Source organism: Chlorocebus sabaeus, chromosome 20, assembly GCF_047675955.1.
Source record: "Chlorocebus sabaeus isolate Y175 chromosome 20, mChlSab1.0.hap1, whole genome shotgun sequence".
Classification (NCBI taxonomy): domain Eukaryota; kingdom Metazoa; phylum Chordata; class Mammalia; order Primates; family Cercopithecidae; genus Chlorocebus; species Chlorocebus sabaeus.
The window spans coordinates 44,065,787-44,091,067 of NC_132923.1; the positions used below are offsets into that span (position 1 = coordinate 44,065,787).

General features: G+C 36.8%; 1 protein-coding gene across 6 annotated transcripts in view; it reads left to right on the forward strand.

Annotated features, from left to right (window-relative positions):
• Positions 1 to 25,281, forward strand: part of EVI5 (ecotropic viral integration site 5) — a 272,724-nt gene that overhangs the window by 211,634 nt on the left and 35,809 nt on the right. For 5 of the 6 annotated variants that reach the window (XM_073008575.1, XM_007977947.3, XM_073008578.1 and 2 more), the window contains one exon: positions 8,991 to 9,086. The exons of the other annotated variant lie outside the window; for it this stretch is intronic. In XM_073008575.1, coding sequence (XP_072864676.1) covers positions 8,991 to 9,086 — 96 coding nt within the window. The remainder of the gene's footprint in view (positions 1 to 8,990; positions 9,087 to 25,281) is intronic. 6 annotated transcript variants of the gene reach the window in all.

Sequence of the window (25,281 nt, forward strand, 5' to 3'; positions counted from 1 at the left end):
AAATCAGATTCATTATTTCCATATTTATTGCCATTTCTCTTTACAGATACAATGCTTTTGAGTGCTAAAATAATTATTTTGCTGGTCCCCAAATGTTTGGGTTTTCTTTGTTCCTTAGAATGATTATCTTCGTTTTCAGTGATGGGAATCATATGTGTGGAATTTTCTCCCATCCTAAACTTTTATTTAGTTCCTCATCATTTATTACTAAACTTTAAAATATTTTCTGCTTGAGAGCTGGGTTAACCAAGAAAGGGATTTGAGTTCAAAATTGAACCAACCTCTGTAGACAGCGAACTGACCAGCTAAAAACTAACATGGAAATAATGTGAAGTGAAACTGATAGTAGAATTGAAAGAAATTAATTTAAGGACCCTTGACAGTTTTCCTGTATTTTTGTTTTTAGATATATTCACTCTGAAAATGTGGAGACTATTTGTAAATAAGTGTGTGAGCCTTGGTCATGTACCACATTTACCATGGTGGGGGTAAAGGAAATACTTATCTCTTTGTCATATGTGAACCTATACTAAAAATCTGTAATGAGATTAAACTTATAAAATAATATTTGAGATCCTTAGGATAGGATAAAAGCATTTATTATTGGCATATACATAGAATTTGAATTTATGTTTTAAAAAATGGTTAATTTTCAAAGGTTGTTCAAACCAGTACACTTCAAATGTAGGTCACTGGCTGTGTCAGAATCACTCTTTGTGTAGCTTTCAAAATACACTGATTTTCAAGTCCTGTTCCTGGATACTTAGAATTAGGAGGTCGGGGTGAGTTTCCTTAATCTGTATGTTTATAAAACTCCTAAAGTGATACTTCTCTTATTATCTTTGGGGATCACTGTTTTAAATGTTTTCTAGGGTATATTCTTCATGTTACTATATTCATTTCCTTAGCCATTTAAAAAATATTTATTAGGTAGTATGTTTTTATTGCAGATAATAGAATATCCAGTTCAAACTGGCTTAGATAATAAAAGGGATTTATTGGCTTATATAACTAAAAAGTCTAGAAGTAGAATATGCTTCAGGAAAAGTTTGATTTGGGCTACAACTTGCAACAAACCATGATTCTGAAGGCTCTACTGTTTTTGTCATTTCTATCCTCAGGAGGTTTTCCTCATTGTATTAAAATGGCTAACAGATGAGCTTTATATCCATATATCATAGTATCCAGAATAAGAAGCTGTACTCTGTAATTACCAGCAAAAGTTATGAGTCACACTATTTGAACAACCCCTGAACTCATCACTGTACAAAACAGATATGATTATCCTGTTTGGTGTAGACTTGACCAGTCAGATCCTACCCATAGAGTTAGGGTGGGATCATTCCAATCCTATCATCACTACGTAATGGGGAAGAACAAATAGATCTTGAAGTAACAGCCACAAAACCTAGTAAAATATTAAAGGGATAAACTGAGCCTACTCTAAAGTAATCTTTGGGGGACTTATATCTTTTCATATATGTAAAAGAAGTGCAGGGTAGACCAGTGTTTACTTTTTAGCAGATGATAGGAGGAAAGAGGGGATGAATTGTTTTTTGTCAATAACTTTTCCTCCCAGTATTTCACTGTGAAAAATTTCAAACATAGAATTTGAAAGAGTTGTACAGTGAACACCTATAAACCCACTATCTCCACTCTATTAATATTTTGATATATTTGCTCTTTCTGTTGCTTTATCAAATATTCATCTTCCATTGTAGGGATCTTATTTTTTAATGCACTTCAAAGTTACATTGTTATACTTTACCCCTAAACACTTAAATATGCGTATCATTAACTGAGTTATTGATGACCGTTTGATTAAGAACCTCATACATACAAAGCTCTCTTGGCTTAAGACCTTAATATGAATCAAATTATTATGGATATTGTAATGGTAATTTCTAAAAGAATTATTCAAAGATAGAGCCAAGAGTGAAATATACATTTACACCTTTTACACATGTTATGTTATGCCCTCTTTATAAAGTTTCATTTGTGGTATATGACAAAAGGTATGTATTTAAGGCCTCTTCAGTGAAAGTACAGAATACCAAAGTTGTTGATATGTTGGGCCTTTCTTTAAGTTTGTTACTTACCTAATTAATTTTTCTTAGGAAACCAGTTAACTGGCAATCTGTTGTTATCAGCTAGACCAAAAGAAAACCTCAAGAAAATGCAGGTTTCTGGTAAATTTATTAGTGTAGTTGACATTTTCCCACCTGCTTATCAGAAACAACCATGTGGACACTGTTTGAAAATAGAAAGCTATAAAAATACTTAGAAAAAAATCTTAAACATTAGATAATTGAATGAACTGTCCCAGAACTAAAATTAAATTTATATCCACTTAGAATATAGTAGTTCATTGCTATGTCTTTTGGTATTGTAAATATAGTTATCCTGTTTTAACTTTTAAGGAGGATCCTAAAAGGCTTTGAATTAACATGTTTAAATGAGAGCATAAAATGTAGAACATAAAAATCACAGACTTTTGATAAATGATTATTGATATATTTTAATTTATTAAATAGCATTTAGGACATCTCACTTTTTACTTCTGTTTTTACAATGTCAGCTATGTTTGCTTAGGGCAGACTGTTGAATCAGAATATCCCATGCAGAGCTTTCTAACTGGTCTGTCACACTGGTGTGCTACTAATGTGTGACAAATATGCTGAGATAGTAATTTGCTTGTCCAGGGGTTACTGCCATAGCCTGGAACTGCTTAATCACCCTTTCTCTTTCCTCAGTTTGTCTAGTGTGCCTTAAAAGTTGTTTGTTTTCTGAGTGCGTGTGCATGTGTTTATGTATGTGTGCCTCACCGTGGAAACAATGACTTAATAGTCATCATAGTCCAACTTTTTGTTTGTTAAAGTTTTGCGGAAGAAACCCAACATTAAGCTTTATTAAATTTTATTTAAATCTAAATAAAACAACTATATAATTGGATTTAATAAAACAATATAATTTTCCTTTTTGAAATTTCGTCTTTTTTCGACAGTGAATAGAAGTTCAAGAAACACTTTTTTTTTTTTTTTTTTTTTTTTTAAAGAAACACTTTTAAAGTTAAAAATATTCCATCTGTTTTATCGTAAAGTTTCTTAGCTTCCCTGTTTTATCCATCTTTTTTGTTGTAAAATTTCTTAGCTTCCCTGTTTTTCATCAAATGCTGTGTTTCCTCCAAAGAAATCAAAGTGCTATTACAAAGTTTTTAGCTAAAGCCTACTAAGACTCACCTTTGGAAAAAACATCTTCGGAGTCACTTGGTAGCTTTTTGTATAACGAATTTAATGATTCTTGTTTTACCAGAATTTTTTTCATTGCAAGTTTCTCTGGAGGAAAGAATTGGTATTAATTATTGTTACTAGTCATTCTACTGCCTTTCAAACCTAAAGTCTTTCTGCATTCTTGAACTTCTCTCTTACAATGTTAGAGTTTACCTTGGCCTTTGTCATCTTCTTTGCCCTGAAAATGTTGTATTATCCCACGTATTATTGCTGTGAGATGTCCAAAAATCCTCAAGAACTTTACCTTTATTAAGGACCAGATTCAAAGATACTTTTCTCCAAGTTGGATTCCATATTGCAAACATCTAACCTTTCTATCTCATCCAGATGGGTTTCTTCCTAGTAGTGGATTTCACTTTTCATCTAATCAACCAAGGGAGTGAGTATGACCTCATACCAAAATCAGCCCCCCCCCACCCCTGCTCCCACCAAAAAAAAAACCACCACCACCACCAACAACAACAACAACAAAAACACCTAAAAGGACAGCTGAGCATATGTATCCAAATGAGTGATTCTTACCAAATTAGTCCCCCTTGGAAGTATATCAGTTTACTCAGATGCTTACTCAGACACTTCTCATGTCACATACGGGATTTGGAGAATACCTCCTATGAGAATAATGATTTTGTTTCTTTTATATGAATGAGCTATTCTTCCTCATGTCCCCCCCCCCCCCAATTTCTGCATTCTTCCTTCCTGTTTCACTCACTCTCTTACTCTCTGTTTGATGTCATCCTTTTCCACTTTGAGGGTATACAGACAGAACTGAAAATGGAGTAAGTCCAGAGCCAAGGAAAATCTTAGGGTGAGATAGTTATGAAACAGGCTGAATTTTAATGGTGAGTTTATTTTTCTTATATTACTCTTTTGTTCTTATTCTGTGCCTTTGAAATTTTTTTTTTTTTTTTTGAGATGGAGTCCCCCTCCGTTGCCAGGCTGGAGTGCAGTGGCACAATCTTAGCTCACTGCAACGTCCACCTCCGGGATTCAAGCGATTCTCCTGCCTCAGCCTCCTGAGTAGCTGGGATTACAGTCGCCTGCCACCACGCCTGGCTAATTTTTGTATTTTTAGTAGAGACAGGGTTTCACCAAGTTGGCCAGGATGGTCTCGATCTCTTGACCTCATGATCCGCCCGCCTTGGCCTCCCAAAGTGCTGGGATTACAGGCATGAACCACTGTGCTTGGCCTAAAATATTTCATTTTAAAAATGGTGATTAAAAATAAGAGGCAGGCATAAGCACATGTAAATGGTATTGGACAGCGTGTGTGTTTAATATGAGTCTTTAGCTTAGGGCCATTAATGCAAGTAGCTGTAGCATTTCATCTTCAATTCTTTATATATTGTAGTTCCCATTTAAATTATCAGAGGCTAAAATAAACATTAAGGTAGATACATAGACTTTTGTAACAAATCCAGGAAAGCAAATTTGCTTGATTCTTTGCATAAATCTCTATCTGCTTAATTGTTTCTCATGTTCAGAATGCTATAAATTAAGGTGAAAAATGTATTGACCATCTCTATGACTCTTAGGCAGCCAATTCACTCAGACTTTCATTTACGTTTCCTCATCTATGAAGTAGGAATAATAATATTCCATGTCACACAGGATCATTGTGATGATTACACATAAGCAGCTTAGAAAACCCCTGGCACATTATAAGTGCCAGTATTTCTCCACCAGAGCTCCACAAGAGAATTAAACTCTACAGAAAAGGGTTTGAGTAAACTACATTGACCCCTGAACAACATGGGGATTAAGGGTGCTGATCCCTGCCAGTGGAAAATCTATGTATAACTTTTGACTGCCCCAAAACTTAACTTCTAAGAGCTTACTTTTGACTAGAAGCCTTATTGATAACATAAACAGTTGATGAATACATTTTGTATGTTACATGCATTATAGACTGTATTCTTAAAATAAGCTAGAAAAAAGAAAATGTTATTAAGAAAATCATAAGGAAGAGAAAATATTACTCATTAAATGGAAGTGGATCATTGCGACAGTCTTCATTCTTATCTTCACATTGATTAGGCTGAAGAGGAGGAGGAGGAAGAGAAGGGGTTGTCTTGCTGTCTCAGGGTGACAGAGGCAGACGAAAGTCCACATATTTGTGAACCTGCATAGTTCAAAGCCATGTTACGGGTCAACTGTGTTTTCTCAGTTCTTCCAAGGATAGTACGTTGTGCTACTCTAGATGCACAGGCATTAAATCATACACATACAATGATGCTTTAGACATTAGGGCTTAATCCTTTGGGAATCTCAAATGAGAAGGGCTTATAAATGTTATAACTGTTTAATATATAATAGCTATTATTTTGATTGCAAGTGGCAAAAATCTGTAATTTTTTTTCTTTTAAGACAAGTTTTCACTCTGTCTCCCAGGCTGGAGTGCAGTGATATGAACACAACTCACTGCAGCCTCAACCTCACAGACTCAAACAATCCTCCCGCCTTATTCTTCCTGGTAGCTGGGACCACAGGTGCCCATCACCATGCCCAGCTAATTTTTTTTAATGTTTTTGTAGAGACTGGGTCTTGCCATGTTGCCCAGGCTGGTTTTGAACTCCTGGGCTCAAACAGTCCTCCCACCTTGGCCTCTGAAAGTGCTAGGAATATAGTCATAAGCCACCACATCCAGCCAGAAATTTATATTTAAACTGGTTTAAATAATAGGGGGACTTTATTGTTCCATGTAAATGAGAAAACAGAGAAGGCCTCAGAGATGATTTGATTAGGACTCTGACTTAGTATCTCTGCTATTCTGTTAGTTCAGCCTTTTTTCTGGCAGTTGGGTTAAACTAGTATTTCTAACCAAATTTTCAAAAGAAGAATATATATTTTTCCTAAATATGGGCTTATGGCTAAAAAGCATAAGGTGTATTTTGTATATATTTTAGAAGTCTAGTATATTTGGAATATAGTAATTGTTAAATAAGGCAGTTTTGGCTTAGATAACTGTATCTGATATTAGTATGTGTCAATATGCAGTTATGCATTGCTTCACAACTAGAATATGTTCTGAGAAATTCATCCTTAGGCAATGTCATCAGTGTGTGAATCATAGAGTGTACTTACACAAACCCAGATGGTATAGCCTACTACTCACCTAAGCTATATGGTATAGCCTATTTCTCCTAGACTGCAAACCTATACAGCATGTAATTCAACTGAATACTGTAGGCAGTTGTAAGACAAAGGTCAGGAGTTGTGTATCTAAACATAGAGATACAGTAAAAATATGATATAAAAGATTTAAAATGGTACGCCTGTATAGAGCATGGTACCATGAATGGAGCTTGCAGGACTGAAAGTTGCTTTGGGTGAGTCAGTGAGTGAATGTGAAGGCCTATGACATTACTGCACACTACTGTAGACTTTATAAACACAGTACAGTTAATCTATACTATAAATTTATTTTCTTAATTTTTCTTCCTTCAATAATAAATTAGCTTAGTGTAACTTTTTCAGTTTATAAACTTAATTTCTTTTAACTTTTTGACTCTTTTAATAATACTTAGTTTAAATATATTATACAGCTGTACAAAAATATCATCTTTCTTTATATCTTTATTCTATAAGCTGGTTTTTTTTTAACTCTTTACACTTTTTTATTAAAAACTTAGGCACGTGGCTGAGTGCGGTGGCTCACGCCTGTAATCCCAGCACTTTGGGAGGCCAAGACAGGCAAATCCCTTGAGGCCAGGAGTTCGAGACCAGACTGGCCAATGTGGTGAAACCCTGTCTCTACTAAAAATACAAAAATTAGCCAGGCGTAGTGGTGTGCGTCTGTAGTCCCAGCTACTCAGGAAGCTGAGGTACGAGAATCACTTGAACTTGGGAGGTGGAGGTTGCAGTGAGCCGAGATTGTGCCATTGCACTTCAGCCTGGACAGAGGGGGACTCTGTCTCACAAAAAAAAAACAACAACAACAAAGGCACAAACACACCATTCTATACTTACGTAGGGTCAGGATCATCAGTATCACTGTCTTCTACCTCTACATCTTGTCCCACTGGAATATCTTCAGGAGCAATAATTTACACATGGAGCTGTCATCTCCTAAGAGAACAATGCTTTCTTCTGGAATATCTCTTGTAGGACCAGGCTGAGGCTTACAGTTAATTTTTCTTGTATAAGTAAAAAGAGTACACTGAAATAATAAGTATAGTACGTTAAATACATAAATCTGTAACGTAGTCATTTATTATCAGTTATCCACTGTGCGTAATTGTATATGCTATACTTTTATACAACTGGCCGCACAGTAGATTTATTTACACCAGCACCACCACAAACACATGAGTAATGTGTTTTACTATGACATTGTACAACTACAATGTCACTAGGCATTACGAATTTCTTATTATAATCTTATGGGGCTGTCATCATGTATTCATTCCATCATTGACCAAAACATCATTATGTGGAACATGACTGCATAAGAAAAAAATGTTAAGTCTATAGAAGCTGTAGTTGCGCTTTTATATGTATGCCAATATTAATTACACTAAACCACTTCAGCAGGCCATATTCTAATAAAAGGTTTTTAAGACAGATTGCCAAAAGAAAGAGAACAAAGCAAAACAAACAAAAAACAGGGAGTTTGTAGGAATAAGTTGATGAGAGGAGTTGAAGAACAAACTAAGGGTAGTTAGGGAGGCAGAGGTTGCAGTGAGCCAAACTCGCGCCATTGCACTCTAGTCTGGGTGACGGCAAGACTCCATCTCAAAAAAACGAAAACAAAACAAAACAAAAAACTCTTTATCTGAAAAATAATTTGTTTGTTTTCAGGTGGTATAAGAAAAAGTGCCTCTCTTTACCTATCTGTATTCCTAGAAAATAGTCCCAATGCTCATCTGAAACAAACTCTTAGGATCAGAAGCAGCTTTTAATCAGCTATATCTAGGACTTCCAGTCCACATCGAGAGCTAATTAAACAGAGGAGATTCAAAGCTGTCCTCCCCTTTCTAGAGTGATTTGGACAACTTTTCTTTTTTTCCCCCCTTTTCTGTTCCCCAAGCAAAAGCAGATTCCCAAGAATGAAAGAATATGGGAAGCTTGCCATCTTCTTGACTAAGTATTGAATCTCTTAAGGTATGAGTAGAGAATCGTCTGCCCTCAAAATAACTAGATAAATTACTTTGAAATTCTAGGGTGATTTTTTCATCAGTAGACCCATTCAATTACTGATTTCTGAGACTCCTTCAAAAGATATATTTTATAAATTATATTTATTATAAACAACCTTTATTAAGCATTTTTAAAGAAATAATCACACCTGAGGTCAGAAGTTTGAGACCAGCCTGACCAACATGGAGAAACCCTGTCTCTACTAAAAATACAAAATTAACCAGGCATGGTGGCACATGCCTGTTAATCCCAGCTACTTGGGAGGCTGAGGCAGGAGAATCGCTTGAACCCGGGAAGCAGAGCTTGCGGTGAGCCGAGATGGCACCGTTGCACTCCATCCAGCCTTGGCAACAAGAGCGAAACTCTGTCTCTAAATGAATAAATAAATAACAGCATAGTTCACTATGACTTGTCTGTCAGAGGTAGTTTGAGAATGGATTTGTTCAGAATTCAGGTAATTAAAGGGTATGTGCCTATGCTTTTCCTATGCCTTGAAATATTTGAGTACATGCTGTGAAAAATTGCCTCTTGTTTTTGCTTTGTTGTTTTGCCACAAAACAGAAAGAAGAAGGAAAGCTTCAAGGACAGCTTAACAAGTCTGATTCTAACCAGTATATTAGGGAACTGAAAGATCAGATAGCAGAGCTGAATCATGAGGTAAGTGATAAATTTTGATCTTCACATATTTCTTTCTTCCTTCCTCTGTATTGTAACAACACTTTATTACTGGTTATAAGACACTTGTGTGCTGAATATCTTCTGTGAATTATTGGTTATAATTAATAACATTTTTGAAAATTGTCTTTTTAGCAAGCATCTTCTGTTCTAATATGGGGGATTTATTTCCCCTTAACCTCATTAGCATGACCTAGAATGATCAATTAATATTTTCATGGCAAATATTTTATTTTTTTATTGTGGTGTAAAACCTCTTGATAGTTTGCATAGATGTCAAAGTTACTTCAACTAAACTACAATTGTGCTTATACCTATAGAATAGATTTGTGGTATTTACCGTTGCATGCAGAGGGAAGTCTTTTTACTCTTGTCGTCTTTTCTCCCTCATGGTGGTATTACTGAGATTGCAAAAAAGGATACTTGCCTAATATCAGTTAACAGATTTCTTAGTATCTGAATGCTTTTTAAACTGGCACTACCTTGAATCTGTGAGATTCAACTCACAAAATGTTTGGTTTTACTAAGTACTATACTGAGTAATTTAAAGTATTTAAACTAATATGTTTTGATTAGAGAGAGATGTTAATGTGGCTCGAGGTCAATTTTCTTGTCCTTTATTTTTTTCTATTTTAATGATAGTATTTGGATAAACACTAATGGAATACCATATTTCTTGTTTTGAATTATTTATAAAATAATGTGTATTCACAGTAATGAGATTTGAGAAGGTAGTATAACTTTCATTTGATTAAAAAGAAGAAGAAAGAGAAAAAAAAAAAAAAAAGAAAACTCATTTTGACCACTAAGTGAATTTAAACCTCAAAGGAAAAAGTTTAGACATTACCCTTTCCTGGTATTACACCCTTCAGTTAAAGTCTGTATGTTTTGGGTAATACCTCCTGGGGTAGTCAGTCTAAGAGTTAGTTCTAAATGAAGAAGAAATAAAACATAAACAGAACAGTAAATCTTAGATGTGGCTCAGTTTTATTTGTTTTGAAATTTGGGAAATCAGTCCTGTAAATATTAATTTTCAGCCATGATAATGTTTGAGGGATTCAGGATCTTACATATAATCTTTACCTATTTGTGTGTATTTATTATCATATTTTTAAATCGATAGCCATAGCATGAAAGAACAAGTTACAAATAAGTGTGTTCTAGAAATCTTTATTCTTTTGAGAACCCTAGGAATTACTTATGTTCAAAAGGTGTTCTCAAAGGAAATTGTGATTAAAATAAAGCAACCTGCCATTTAAAATTTTGATGTTTCATGATAAGGAAGCTTTAATGTTGCTGAAACTTACATATAGATTGACTTTATTTCTAAAACTAATGTAAAAATCAGTCAACAAACATTAATTTTCCCTGTCATATGCTTTGACTAAAAATCATGATATTCTGGCCGGGTGTGGTGGCTCATGCTTGTAATCCCAGCACTTTGGGAGGCTGAAGCAAGTGGATCACTTGCGGTCAGGAGTTTGAGACCAGCCTATCCAACGTGGTGAAACCCCATCTCTACTAAAAATACAAAAATCAGTCAGGCATGGTGGTGTGTGCCTGTAACCCCAGCTACTGGGGAGGCTGAGGCAGAAGAATCGCTTGAACCTATGAGGTGGAGGTTGGAGTGAGCTGAGATCATGCCACTGCACTCCAGGCAACAGAGTGAGACTCCGATCGATCGATCGATTGATCGATCGATCGATAGATAGATTAGATAGATAGGATGGATTGGAAAGATGGACGGATGGATGGATGGATGGATGGATGGATGGATGGATGGATAGATAGATAGATAGATAGATAGATAGATAGATAGATAGATAGATAGTCTCATCAGGACTGCCAGAAAATAACTCACATGAAGTTTAACTTTGATGTCAGTTTTTTACGTATAGCCTAAGAAAGCAGTCTTACCTTATCCAAACATGAAAAGAAAATTAATCAACAGGTTAGAATTTTCTACTGTGAAAATTGAAAGCTAGATTGTGCAGATTTAAAGAGTAGAAATCAAACAAACTGCATCTTTTTTTAAAAAAAGAAAAAAACCTTTAAAGCATTTTTATTTATTAATACACTTCCTTGTTGCAGATAGAATTAAGGAAATTTGCAACCACTACAAAGTAATAAACTACAATTTTGGGAGCAAAAGGAAAGAAAAAAAACTGTAGAAATATAATATGGAAGCATGAATAAGACCATTATAAAAATGCTTACCATAAAAATATGTCTTTCCTATAAGTGGGCCTCAGATTTGGCTCTATGGTTTTGCAGCCAACACAAAACCTGGTCACTTAAACATTTCAGAGTGTCTATATTATGAAAACAGACCAATTAGCTAGAAGAGCCACATCTATTCCTGATACTAAGATTAAATAACAAGTTCCTCATTGCTTCCTCACAAAGGAGACCTAGTGTGAGTTCCCTGGTTATTATGCTTAACATATGAATGGCTTCATAATCATAAAAGTTAAATAAAGAACAGAAGCTTAAAAAAAAAAAAAAAAAACTTTTGTAGGCTGGGTGCAATGACTTATGCCTGCAATCCCAGCACTTTGAGAGACTGAGGTTGGAGGATCACTTGAGCCCAGGAGTTCAAGACCAGCCCAAGCAGTATAGGGAGACCCTGACTCTATTACAAAAAAAAAAAAAAAAAAAAAAAGCCAGGCCTGGCGACATGCACCTATAGCCCCAGCTACTCCAATGGCCGAGGCGGGAGGATCAGTTGAACCCAGGAGGTCAAGGCTGCAGTGAACCATGATCACACCGCTGCACTCCAGCCTGGGTGTCAAAGCGAGACCCTGTCTCAAAAAAAAAAAGGGTTTTGTATAGCAGCATAACATGCAGAGACATGTCCAAGTCAAAAGTTTACAGCTCAGTAAATTATCACAAAATGATCACACTCATGTAGGTATCACCCAGGCCCAAGAAATAGACCCCAGAGCCCTGTTCATACTCTTTTAACCCATACTGCCTCCCTTCTACTCAAAGGTAACCATGATCTCAGACTTCTAATACAGTAGTTTAACTTTTTGAACTTTATATAAATGGCTTCTTGCAGTGTGTATTCTTTTGTGTCTTGCTTCTTTTGCTCAACATTGTGAGATTTTACTTTGTCATTTTAAAATGTAGCTGTAGGTTGTTCATTTTCATCACTGTGTGATTTTCCTTTATATAAATATACCATGATTTATTTATCTATTATGTTGGTGAACATTTGGATTATTTCCAGTTGGTCTGTTAAGAACATTGCTTTAAGTGATTTATGCCAGTTTATACTGTCTATAAGCAGTGAAGAAAGTTCTTGCTGTTCTACATCTTCAACATGTGGAATTGTCAGTCTTTCTTATTTTAGCCATTCTGTGACTATGAAGAGATTTCTCATTATGGTTTTAATGTGCATTTCCCTGATTATTAATGAGATTGAGTACTTTTCCCCCAGTATATAGAACAACGTTGGCATGTACTGGGTACTTTGTGAAAATGTTTCTAATGAAAAAATGATGTTTGTGAAAGGTTTTGCAGATGAGATCACATATAAGTTGCATGGGAATGCCAAGAAGCTGCTTTTTTTCTTTGGATGGAGTCTTGCTCTGTCTCCCAGGCTGGAGTGCAGTGGCGTGATCTTGGCTTACTGCAACCTCTGCCTCCTGGGTTCAAGCAATTCTCCTGCCTCAGCCTCCAGAGTAGCTAGGGTTACAGGCACACACCACGATGCCTGGCTAATTTTTGTATTTTTTTAGTAGAGATGGAGTTTCACCATGTTGACCAGGCTAGTCTCGAACTCCTGACCTTGTGATCCGCCTGCCTTGGCCTCCCAGAGTGCTGGGATTACAGGCGTGAGCCACCATGCCCATCCAGAAGCCTCTTAATATGTGAAAATCAGTGGAAAGAACATTCCATACAGAAGAAACAACTAGCCCAAAGACCTTAGAAGAAAATGAAATGGTCATTTTGAGAAACAATACTAGTGTGGCTGGAATATAGTGAAGGGTAGAAAAACGGTATAAGATAAAATTAGAGAGGCAGGTGAGGTCAGATTATTTACGATTGGTCCTGTGTATCCATGGGTTTTGCATCAGTGGATTCAACCAACCTTGGATCAAAAACATTTTTTAAAGACTATTGTATCTGTAGCTGTACTGAACAGCTGCTTGTTTTCCTTATTATTATTCCCTAAACAATACAGTATAACAGTTTATATTGCGTTAACATTGTATTAGGTATTATAAGTAAGCTAGAGATGATTTGAAGTATACAGGAAGTCAGGCATAGATTATATGCAAATATGCCATTTTATATCAGGGACTTGAGCATCCATGGATTTTAGTATCCTTGGGACATCCTGGACCCAATCTCCCACAGATACTGAGGGACAACTGTGTAGTGCTTTGTAAACCAGGGTGTATAGTGGAAAGCTTTTGAATGTTGTTAGGGATTTTTTTGGTTAGGGTTGTTTAGGTTTTTTTGTTTTGTTTTGTTTTTATTTTTGTTTTAGAAATGGGGGTCTCACTATATTGCTCAGGCTGGCCTCTAACTCCTGGGCTCAAGTGATCCTTCCACCTTAACTTACTGAGTAGCTGGGACTACAGGGCTGCACCACCATGCCTGCCTTCTTTGGATGGTTTCATACAGAAAATTTTATAATTTCATTTGCTCTGCCTACTGTACAGTGAACTGATTGTAGAAGAGAAAGAGTGGGAAGAGGGAAATTCATGAGGAGTCTGTTACAATGGTCCAGATAAGATCATACATGGCTTAGAAGGATGGAAGAAGTGGAAATGTAATATGGCTGTGTTAGAAGTATGTTTATCTCATAAGGAAAAATATTCATTGGTTCCAGAGAGTTTTGGCTTGAGTAACTGAGTGAATGGTTGGTTGGTGCCATTGACCAACATAGAGAAAGGTAAACAAGAGCTCTATTTTTATTCTAAGGTTTGTAGTAAGGTTGAGATTCCTATTAAATATTCAAATGAAGGTATCAGATAGGCAGTGGCTATGTGAGTGTGAAATTCTGAAGAGAGGTCAGGGCTAAAAATAGGTGTAGCCCTCACTGGCATGTAAATGGCATTCATATATAAAGAGAAGGGTGTCCAGGAGCAAGTTCTGAAGTTTTCCCAACCTTTAAGGTCAAGAGAGCCGGGAGAGGACCAAAACCACCAGGGAGATAAGCGGGAGAGTGTGAAGACACAGGAGTCCCTGAAGGAGGAAGGGATCATTTCAGCGTAGTTATTTAGATTTTAAACTTCCCAGATCCTTTTGAAGAATAAACTTATTAAGACAGATTTCTTGGCCGGGCATGGAGGCTCACGCTTATAATCCCAGCACTTTGGGAGGCCGAAGCAGGTGGATCACTTGAGGACAGGAGTTTGAGACTAGCCTGGCCAACATGGAGAAACCCTGTCTCTACAAAAAAAAAAAAAAGCAAAAATTAGCTGGGCGTGGTGGTGTGCGCCTGTAGTCCCAGCTACTTGGGAAGCTGAGGTAGGAGAATTGCTTGAGCCTGGGAACCAGAGGTTGCAGTGAGCAGAGATCACACCACTGTACTTCAGCCTGGGCGACACAGTGAGACCCTGTCTCAAGAAAAAAAAAAGATTTCTTCGGAATTTTTTATGATTTGTCAAAGAACAATGGGTGATCTAAGAAAGAACTTGAAAGGAGAAATGTTCTATCACTAAATACTACTGAAACACCCTTCCTGAAGAAATTAGAGAAACAGCCCGGCATGGTGGCTCATGCCTGTTATTCCAGCAATCTGAGAGGCTGAGGCAGGCAGATCATCTAAGGTCAGGAGTTTGAGACCAGTCTGGCCAACATGGCTAAACCCCGTCTCTACTAAAAATAAATAAATAAATAATACAAAAATTATCAGGACATGGTGGTGCGTTCCTGTAACCCCAGCTACTCAGGAAGCTGAAGCATGAGAATGGCTTAAACCTGGGAGACAGAGGTTGCAGTGAGCCAAGATCTCACCACTGCACTCCAGCCTGGGCCACAGAGACTCCGTCTCAAAAAAAAACAAAACAAAAAACCAGAAAAAGAAAAAAAGAGAAATGTAAGCTATTTCAAGACAAAGCTGGGGAAAAAAAAAGAACTATTTTGGTATGCTGTAAACAACATACAACTCAGGTAGATAAAACCTACTTACTTTCTAGGAATAATCATTATATTGGTTTCTAGTGGTCTTCTGTCATCCTGTCTTTTTTGTTGGGAAAGGCAGTTTTTCTAAGTTAAATTACATGTCACAGGAATCTTTTTTTAAGTAGGTGATTAGGAATTTGAGTAAATAAAAAGAAATCTAAATAAAGCCCTTACTGAAGTTTGACTTAGAAAATGTTTATATAAACAGGAATGGTAGTGTGGGCCTTGTAGTTCTAGTTACTTGGGAGACTGAGGCAGGAGGATTGCTCTGAACCCAGGAGTTTGAGATTGCAGTGAGCTAAGATCATGCCACTGCACTCCAGCCTGGGTGGCAGTGAGACCCTAACTCTAGAAAAAAATAGAAATGTAAGAAAAAAATTATGTGAATATTCCTTAAGTTTTAAAATTCTGATATCTGTTTATATAAACCTGAGCTATGGATTTAATTAAATATATATCAAAAAGTATTTTAATGTCCTAGACATTCTTAATATAGTTTTTAATACGTATACTTATTTTGTTATTAAACTGGAATTTTTGAAATAAGGAATTTTAACAATCAGATTGACAATACAGTAAGTCCTCAACATTGTCAATAGGTTCGTGGAAACTGAGACTTCAAAGTGAAAGACATATAACATGTCCATGAATAATGTTGTTTTGTTTATAATGATGAGGGGAAAAAATTGGTTTCTGTGTATGTCCTCTCACTTAAAATGACAGTTTCCAAGAACCTGTGGAAAACTTTAAGTGAGAACTTACTATATGCCCTTTTGTATTTCTTTGGATTTTTTTTTTTTCCTTATGCTTGTATTTTTCTACTTAAAGCGGTGGCTCACGCCTGTAATCCCAACACTTTGGGAGGCCGAAGTGGGTGAATCACAAGGTCAGGAGTTCAAGACCATCCTGGCCAACATGGTGAAACCCTGTCTCTACTAAAAATACAAAAATTAGCCAGGCGTGGTGGTGCGCACCTGTAATCTCAGCTACTGGGGAGGCTGAGGCAGGAGAATCACTTGAAGCCAGGAGGCGGAGGTTGCAGTGAGCCAAGATCATACCACTGCACTCTAGGCTGGGTGACAGAGCAAGACTTCATCTCAAAAAAAAAAAAAAAAAATAGTAGTTAATAAGACCTTTTTAAGGCTCATTCAACACTACTCTTCATCTAGAGATTAAAACTAAAATACTAAAGGTAGAAAAGAACTTAGTCATCTGGTTCTATAGTTGTTGGCAGCTATTTTTTTTTTCTTTATTTCATACTGAATGATACTGTTTTTTGGTTTATTTAACTTCATGCTTATTCTTTTTTTTTTTTTTTTTTGAGACAAGAATTTCGCTCTGTCACCTAGGCTGGAATGCAGTGGCACGATCTCGACTCACTACAACCTCTGCCTCCTGGGTTCAAGCAATTCTCCTGCCTCAGCCTCCTAAGTAGCTGGGACTACAGGCACATGCCGCCACAGCTGGTTAATTTTTTGTATTTTAGCAGACACAGGGTTTCACCGTGTTGCCTAGGCTGTTCTTGAACTCCTGAGCTCAGACAGTCTGCGCGCCTCGGCCTCCCAAAGTGCTTATTCTTATTTCTGTTTCTACCAGTCTTTATTTCCCTTTAGGTACTACAAAGCTCCAAGTATGTTACCTAGTTTACAGAGTGATACTCAAGAACAGAATTGACATTCTTACCATAAAACTCCATTGATAACAGTAGTCTACTTATAGAAACAGAAATAAGAATTAAAAACAGTGCTATCTATTTGTACTGATGAGTGAATTTTAACTTTTAAGAAAATGTTAACGTTTAAGAAAAACTTCAGTGTATGGAGTTACAAGCTATCCTGCATGTTTTTATAATAGAAAGTATTAGTTTTCCCAGTGCGGCAGCTTCTTAATAAAAGAAATTATTCCCTTAAATTTGTTCTTTCTCTAAATAGAGCAGTGTAAAGTAGCATGCGGAAGTTTCAGGATCTCATACAACCAAGTAAATAGGTTTTTTATCCCCCTACCCAGGACGTCCCATGTAGATGATGAAAGATTATATTTGCCATTCTGTGAAAATTGCTTTAAGCCCATTAAATACATACACTGCTTTTTAATCTTACAGCCTCCATTTATATTTTTAAAACCCATTATTTTCTTTCTTTATTTTTTCTGGGACAGGGTCTTGCTCTGTGGCCCAGCTGGAGTGCAATGGTGCCATCACCGCTCACTGCAACCTCAACCTGCTGGGCTCAAGTGATCTTCCCACCTCAGCCTCCTGAGTAGCTGGGACTACAGGTGTGCAAGACTGCACCTGATTTTTTGTTTGTTTGTTTGTTTTTAAGAGAGAGGGTCTCACTGTGTTGTCCAGGCTCAAGGGATCTCCCTGTCTCGGCCTCTGAAAATGCTGGGATTACAGGCATCAACTACTGTGCCCAGCAAAAACTGATTCTTAATGACTTCTTTGAATGAGTAGCTATTACTCCTTTTCCTCTTATATGTTCTGTTTTATCTCAGATAAGCAGTTTATCTTATTTGAAGTCCATTTTAGAAATTATTATGCAGATTTTTATATTTGGAACAATATCACTATGTAAAATACTTAAAGCTGAGATTTAAGAATCATATTTTTTTAAACCAGAAGTGTTCTTAAAATTTATCTTGTTTTTCATTTGATAAATGAGGAAGCTGAGGCCCTAAGGGTTAAGGGACTTACCCAAAGTTACAAAGCTAGTTCGTAGCTGAGATGGAACTCATCATGCCTGGGCATTGTGGCTTCTGATCTACTGCATCCCACTGCCCTACCATGATCCTGCTGGCCCACTTAATGGTGACATATTAAACATAGTTAGAGTTCTATAAGCATTTGTTTAATTGAATTAAATTGAAGTGCTTCTCTCAGATGAAAACCTAACATCTAGTTAGTAAAAATCTGCTCGTAGCTCATATTCTTTATTTTTCTTTCTGCAGCAACTTCTATTCCTTGTGAGACTGCAGAATTTGTCCAACTTGACTTTCAGATTCTGCTTCAGTTTCCATTTGGTGCTACTAGCATTGTAGCTTTTAAATATTTGATGACTTTCTGAAAACAGGCAACTGAGATTTCCTAGCCATATTTGATGTTTTGAGAAACACAGAACTTGATTTTAAAAAGTCAATCCAATTCATATATACCTCTTATTTAGGAAATACAAGCTTATTCAAAGACATAAATTACCTTTGCTGATAAATGCATTCTGTTTGAAGAGTTTGAAGTTTAACTGGTGGCAAGATGTTTCCCGATTAATTTTTTTAAAACTCCAAGGCAATATGTTTCTCTGTGTATTTCTTGCCATTTAAAATAATGTATAATATACTGTAGTCTGGGAAAAACTGTAATAATCCCATACAGGGGCAGGGCACGGTGGCTCACATCTGTGATTCTGGCACTATGTGAGACCGAGGTTGGCTGATTGCATGAACCCAGGAGTTTAAGACCAACCTGGGCAATATGGCAAAACCCTCTACCAAAAAGTACAAAGAATTGGCAGTTCACGGTGGCTCGTGCCTGTAATCCCAGCACTTTGAGAGGCCGAGGCAGAGAGATCATGAGATCAGGAGTTCAAGAACAGCCTGACCAACATGGTGAAACCTCGTCTCTACTAAAAATACAAAAATTAGCCAGGCGTGGTGGTGTACACCTATAATCTCAGCTGCTGGGGAGGCTGAGGCAGGAGAATTGCTTGAACACAGGAGGCGGAGGCTGCAGTGAGCCGAGATCATGCCACTGCCCTCCAGCCTGGGTGACACAGTGAGACTCCATCTCAAAAAAAAAAAAAAAAAGAGCCAGGTGTGGTGGCATGCCCCTGTAGTTCCAGCTACTTGGGAGGCTGAGGTGGAAAGATCTCTTGAGTCTGGGAGGGAGAGGTTGCAGTGAGCTGAGATTGTACCACTGCATTCCAGCCTGGGTGACAGAGTGAAACCCTGTCTCAAAATAAATAAGTAAATAATGCCACACAGGATACCTTACTTTATTCAAGACTTTTAGACCACTTTTCAGTTTTATGGTGTATTCATAGAATATAATTGGTGTTCTACCCATTATATGCATCTGTGTATCTAATTCCTGCCATGGGTAAAAAAAGAAAATTTTTTTTATACTGTTAATGAAAACATGTGCCTCTAATGATAGTAATTTCATTAAGAAATTGGAGTTAATTAATGAAAACATAAACACAAAGATCTAGTAGGAGAGGGGTAAGAGACTAGATAAGGAAATCACCTAGAAAATAAAAAAATCACAATTAAAAGTCAGGTGAGGAAAAATATTAGAACTTTTAAAATGTAAGAAACCAAGTAAGGAAGCATCTTAGGAATATTAACTAAGGTAGGATATGCCTCCAGAGGGTTTGTTAAGAGAGTTCTAGGAAAAAATTCGAGTGAGCAGCCAACATAAAGAATACAGACTCAATGTAAAACAAGGGATTTGAATCTGGTACTCAGAGGACCAAATAAATATCTTCAGGGGATATATCACACTGGTCAAGAAACAGAACCAGGTGGAATTGTAAAATCAGTCTTGAATATTAAGCTGCATTAGATGGAATTTTTTCTAAAATTGTCCTAGACACAATGAGAAGAGTAGCCCTACTCTCAAGGAACTTTTAGTTTGGTGGGGAAAAGTGGAAAAGTTAATTTGATAAAGACTATATGGTTGGCACTGATAGAGAATACTTAATGGTTCAGAAATGTGAGACAACACAGCACTTAATTTCATTTGTTCTATTTAATGGTCGTTATATCCTCTCTGATGTTTAGAGTCAAGCTGAATTGTGAATTTCTTGACAGCAAAGATTATCTTATTCAGCCTTATATTTCTTAGGGTCTTTTGAAAGTCCTGGCATGGTAGTCTGAACTCATGAATTCAGTCAGTTCTCTTGGTGTTCATATTGTCCCAAATTTGGCCAATGGGAACTCTTTGAAGCTGGCTCCAATGTCTCTTTTTTTTCTATAGCCCCATTAGTCCTTGAACACATCTGTGTTTCCTGGCACTAGATGGCAGGTTTTTAAATAGTATTTTACATTACATTACATGAGTAGAGCTAGATTTCAAATGTAGCTGAAAAACTGAAAAACTGTTAATTAATACTTACCAGTAAATTTCTGAAGAGATGGTCCCAACAATTACTCTTGGACAATTAGAATGGAAATATAAGTCATGAGAAACCACTTCAAGGGAAACTGGAAGTCAAGGGTCTATGAAAAATAAAGGCAGATGGTGATAAGCATTTTTTGAAGGAAATGGAACTGTCAAGCCTGTAGTGACAGGTTTTATAGTTTTTTACAGCAATTCTTAAGCAGATTTAATTCAGTAAGGGTGAAAGAGACTTCTCTTTCTTTTAGCATTCCCAGGAAGAGACCATACTAGTAACATACTCTTAGATCCCAGACATGAGAAAATGAAATATAAACATCTAAAACCATTTTAATTATATGTAAACTTTTAGCATGACTGTAGTATTAAGCATATTTATCATTTGAGTGATACTAATAGGATGTGCTCAAATGTGTCATTCAACTTGATATGGGATGCTAAAATGAGCTACAGTTTTAAAATCTTGTGAACTTACTCTAGTTTCAGGGCTTAAGTGTTCATTTTTAAATGTTTTTCCATTCATTCAAAAGCTGATTATTCCTACTTTTCATCTAACTTCCACTTTTTTCTTCCATTATCATATCAGTACTTCTAAGCACATCCATAAAACGGAGAAGGGGGAGGATTAGAAATTCATGCAGTTGCCGAGCGCAGTGGCTCACACCTGTAATCCCAGCACTTAGGGAGGCTAAGGCGGGTGGATCACTCGGGAGTTCAAGATCAGCCTGACCAACATGAGGAAACCCTATCTCTACAAAAATTAGCTCTGTGTGGTGGTGTGCACCTGTAGTCCCAGCTACTTGGGAGGCTGAAGTGGGAGGATCCCTTGACCCAGGAGGTCAAGGTCGCAGTGAGCCAAGATCATTCCACTGAACTCCATCCTGGGTAGCAGAATGAGACCAAGTCTCAAAAAAAAAAAAAGAAAAAAGAAAAAAATTCATGCAGTTTATCTGGTTCTTAATCTTAATTCTGGATTTTGTTTATTATTTTATTTTATTTTATTTTATTGAGAGGGAGTCTTGCTCTGTCGCCCAGGCTGGAGTGCAGTGGTATGATCTTGGTTCACTGCAACCTCCGCCTCCCGGGGTCCAAGCAATTCTCCTGCCTCAGCCTCCTGAGTAGCTGGGATTACATGCGTGCACCACCATGCCCAGCTAATTTTTGTGTTTTTAGTAGAGATGGGTTTTCGCCATGTTGGCCAGGCTGGTCTTAAACTCCTGACCTCATGATCCGCCCGCCTCGGTCTCCCAAAGTGCTGGAATTACAGGTGTGAGCCACTGTGCCCAGGCTATTTTTTTTTTTTTTTTTCATTTGATAAGTTTAGATTTCTTTCCAGATTTTGTGTGTCTTTGTTCTCCATCATACTACAGGTGATTGAGAAACTGTCATCTTTCTAACAGTGGACTTCAGTCAGGAGACCTGGATTGTAGTTCTGTCTGCCACTGATTAGCTGGGTGACCTTAGGATGCCAGTTCACTTCATGTATCTATTTAATCAGTGAATATTTGAACATCTTTTAATTCACAGGCATGCCTTAAGCCATGCCTCAGTTTCTTGATTGCAAAGCAGTTATACTAAATGGTACCTAAAGCCACTTCCATCCCAGTGCTGTGCTAGGTGTGTAAAAGTCATAGTTCCAATTGTTGAGTTTAGACTGATAAGGAGAAGCAGTTCGTGTGGGCAGTACTGTAGTAGAACCACGTGGCACCATGGCCTAGAAACATGTCAGAAAATCTATGATCATGGGGCTGCCTAAATTGTGTATTAGAGAAGAAGTAGAAGATTGGTAGGAAAAGGAGAATAGAGGATATTTCAAGCAGAGAGGCGTATATGCAGAGGCTTGGAGGCAAGTAAAGAATTCATAAAGGAGACCAAGAAGGATTAGTATGAAAAGTAGGAGGAAAATCAGTAGAGAGGGGCATTCCTGAAGCCAAAGTGAGAGAGAGACTTACATTGCTCAGTTTGTTTTTAGTGTGTGGTACTGAAAATAACATTCATAGAGATTGATCTAATGGCTGAAAGTAAAGCTTTTTTAATCAAACAAGAGGAAATCTATAAAATATAGTTATTTTCTTGATTGTGTTTTTTAAAATCATTTGGAATTGTGTTACTTCTGGAGTCTTGGTCTATATGAGGTGTGTTTCAGAGCCAATCTGAATACTGCTATCCACTAAGCTACCCAATACATCACGCTAGTTTTTTAATTCTCTATATTCTTAAATGTAAAAGTCTTATTTCTTTGACTACCATGATTTTGAAATATAGTAATTCATTTTAAAAGCCTTTTTTTTTTTACATCAAGTAATTTGATTTTAATATACTAGTTTTTAAAAGAAACGGGCCAGGCACAATGGCCTGTAATCTCAGCACTTTGGGAGCCCAAGGCAGGAGGATCACTTGAGGCCAGAAGTTCAAGACCAGCATAGGCAACAAAGCAAGACCCTGTCTCTTTTTTAAAAAATTAATTAATAATGTTATTTTTAAAAATAAATAATAACATAGTATTGACAGTTTTTCAAATTGAAAATGTGCTCCACTTATTTACTAAGTGTCAATTAAAGAGGAATTGATAAAAGATGAATAGGTAGCTCTCTCAGATTTACAAAAACTAAAATTTTAAATGTGGTTGAGAGTCTGTAGTGCAGTAAATCATGTGCTTCTTATGAACCATATCTCACAGATGCAGGTGGACACGAGATAGTCAGATTTTCACTCCCCACAACTGGACAGCTAGAAATGTCATGCCAATAGTACATGTCAAAGACTTAGTGCTACTTTGCTGCCTGTCTGATTTAAGTTATTGTGGTCAGTCTGAGGAACCTGTGATATGATAAGATAGCATTCATGAGGTCATGTGGTTTGCAAGTGCCCAATCTTGACTAAGCAGCCTATGAGCACCTCAGGAGGAGGAAGAGAGGGATAGTAACTTTATTTGCAAGCTTATTTTGGGTTCAGTGGCAGAATAGTGTGGGTATGTGGCTATATGTGTATATTACATATTTTTAAAATTATTTTTCCATCAGGCGTTATAATTTCTGAAAAAAGTGAATATTACAAATGCATTCATCGCCTTCTACTTATTAATATTTCAGTCTAAGCCATTAAACTTTTTTTCTTATACTTTAAGTTCTAGGGTACATGTGCACAACGTGCAGGTTGTTACATATGTATACATGTGCCATGTTGGTGTGCTGCACCCATTAACTCATCATTTACATTAGGTATATCTCCTAATGCTTTTTATTGCAAATATTTTCCTACAACTTCATTTTAAATTTTAAATGAAGTTGTACGAGGTAACCACATGTCTTTTCTGTTAAGGAAAAAACTGGATGTAGGAGATTTATATTGTTGATGAATATTTTTTAAATATATTAAAAATTATTTCTATATTTTCTAATTAGAAAATTACTTATTTTCAATCTGGTATCCTCTTCATTAGAAACATACAAAATGGCTGTCTGATTTTATCTATATAACAACTTTACTGAGACATTATTTATATATGATACAGTTTACCATTCAGTGGTTTTTAGTATATTCACAGTTATGCAGCTATCATCACAATCAATTCTAGAACATTTTTATCTCTCCAAAAAGAAATCCTGTGCTCATTTAGCTAGTCACTCCCTATTTTTCCCCAAGCCTTATTCCCCCAACCTAGGCAACCACTAATCTACTTTCTGTCTCTACAGATTTCCCAGTTCTGGACATTTAATATAAATGGAATCATAAAACCTGTGGTTTTCTGTGACTGGCTTTTTTCACTTAGTATAATGTTTTCAAGGCTCATTCATGTTGTAGCTTGTGTCAGTGCTTTATTTTTTTTTTGTCACCTAATAATGTTCTACCATATGGATAGACAGGCATACCTGGCTTTATTGTGCTTTGCTTTATTATGCCTCAATAAATAGTTGTTATATCCTACTGTGTTTTTTACAAATTGAAGGTTTGTCGCAATCCTGCATTGAGCAAGTCTTTCAATGCCGTTTTTCCAACAGCGTGTGCTCACTTCATATCTCTGTGTCACATTTTGGTAATTCTCACAATTTTTTAAACTTTTTCACTATTATACCTTCTGGTGATCTGTGATCAGTGATCTTTGATGTTGCTATTGTAATTGTTTTTGGGTGCCACAAATTGCACTCATACAATCAAAAGCCAGAAATAAGCTGTGAGGCAGGCATGTTGAAAGCTGAGCTAGCCTGAAAGCTAGGTCTGTTGCACCAAACAGTTAGCCAAGTTGTGATTGCAAAGGAAGAGTTCATGAAGGAAATTAAAGTTACTACTCCAGTGAACACACAAATGATAAGAAAGCAAAGCAGCCTCATTGCTGACGTGGAGAAAGTTTGAGTGATCTGGATAGAAGATCAAGCCAGCCACAACATTCTCTTAAGCCAAAGCCTAATCCGGTGCAAGGCCATAACTCTCTTCAATTCTGTGAAGGCTGAGAGAAGTGAGGAAGCTGCAGAAGTAACATGGGAAGCTAACAGAGGTTGATTCATAAGGTTTAAGGAAAGAAGCCATCTCTGTCACATAAAAGTGCAAGGTGAAGTAGCACTTCACATGAAGAGCAGTGTAGAAACTGCAGCAAGTTATCCAGAAAATCTAGCTAAGATTGTTGATGAAGGAGGCCACCCCAAACAACAGATTTTCAGTGTAGATGAAACAGTCTTACATTGGAGGAAGATGCCATCTATGGCTTTCCTAGCGACAGAGAAGTCAGTGTCTGGCTTCAAAGCTTCAAATGGCTCTCTCATTAGGGCCTAATGCAGCTGTTGACTTTAAGTTGAAGCCAAGTGCACATTTACCATTCTGAAAATCCTAGGGTTCTTAAGAATTATGCTAAATCTACTTTGCCTGTGCTCTGTAAATGAAAAAACAAAGCCTCGATGACTGCACATCTGATTATAGCATGGTAAACTG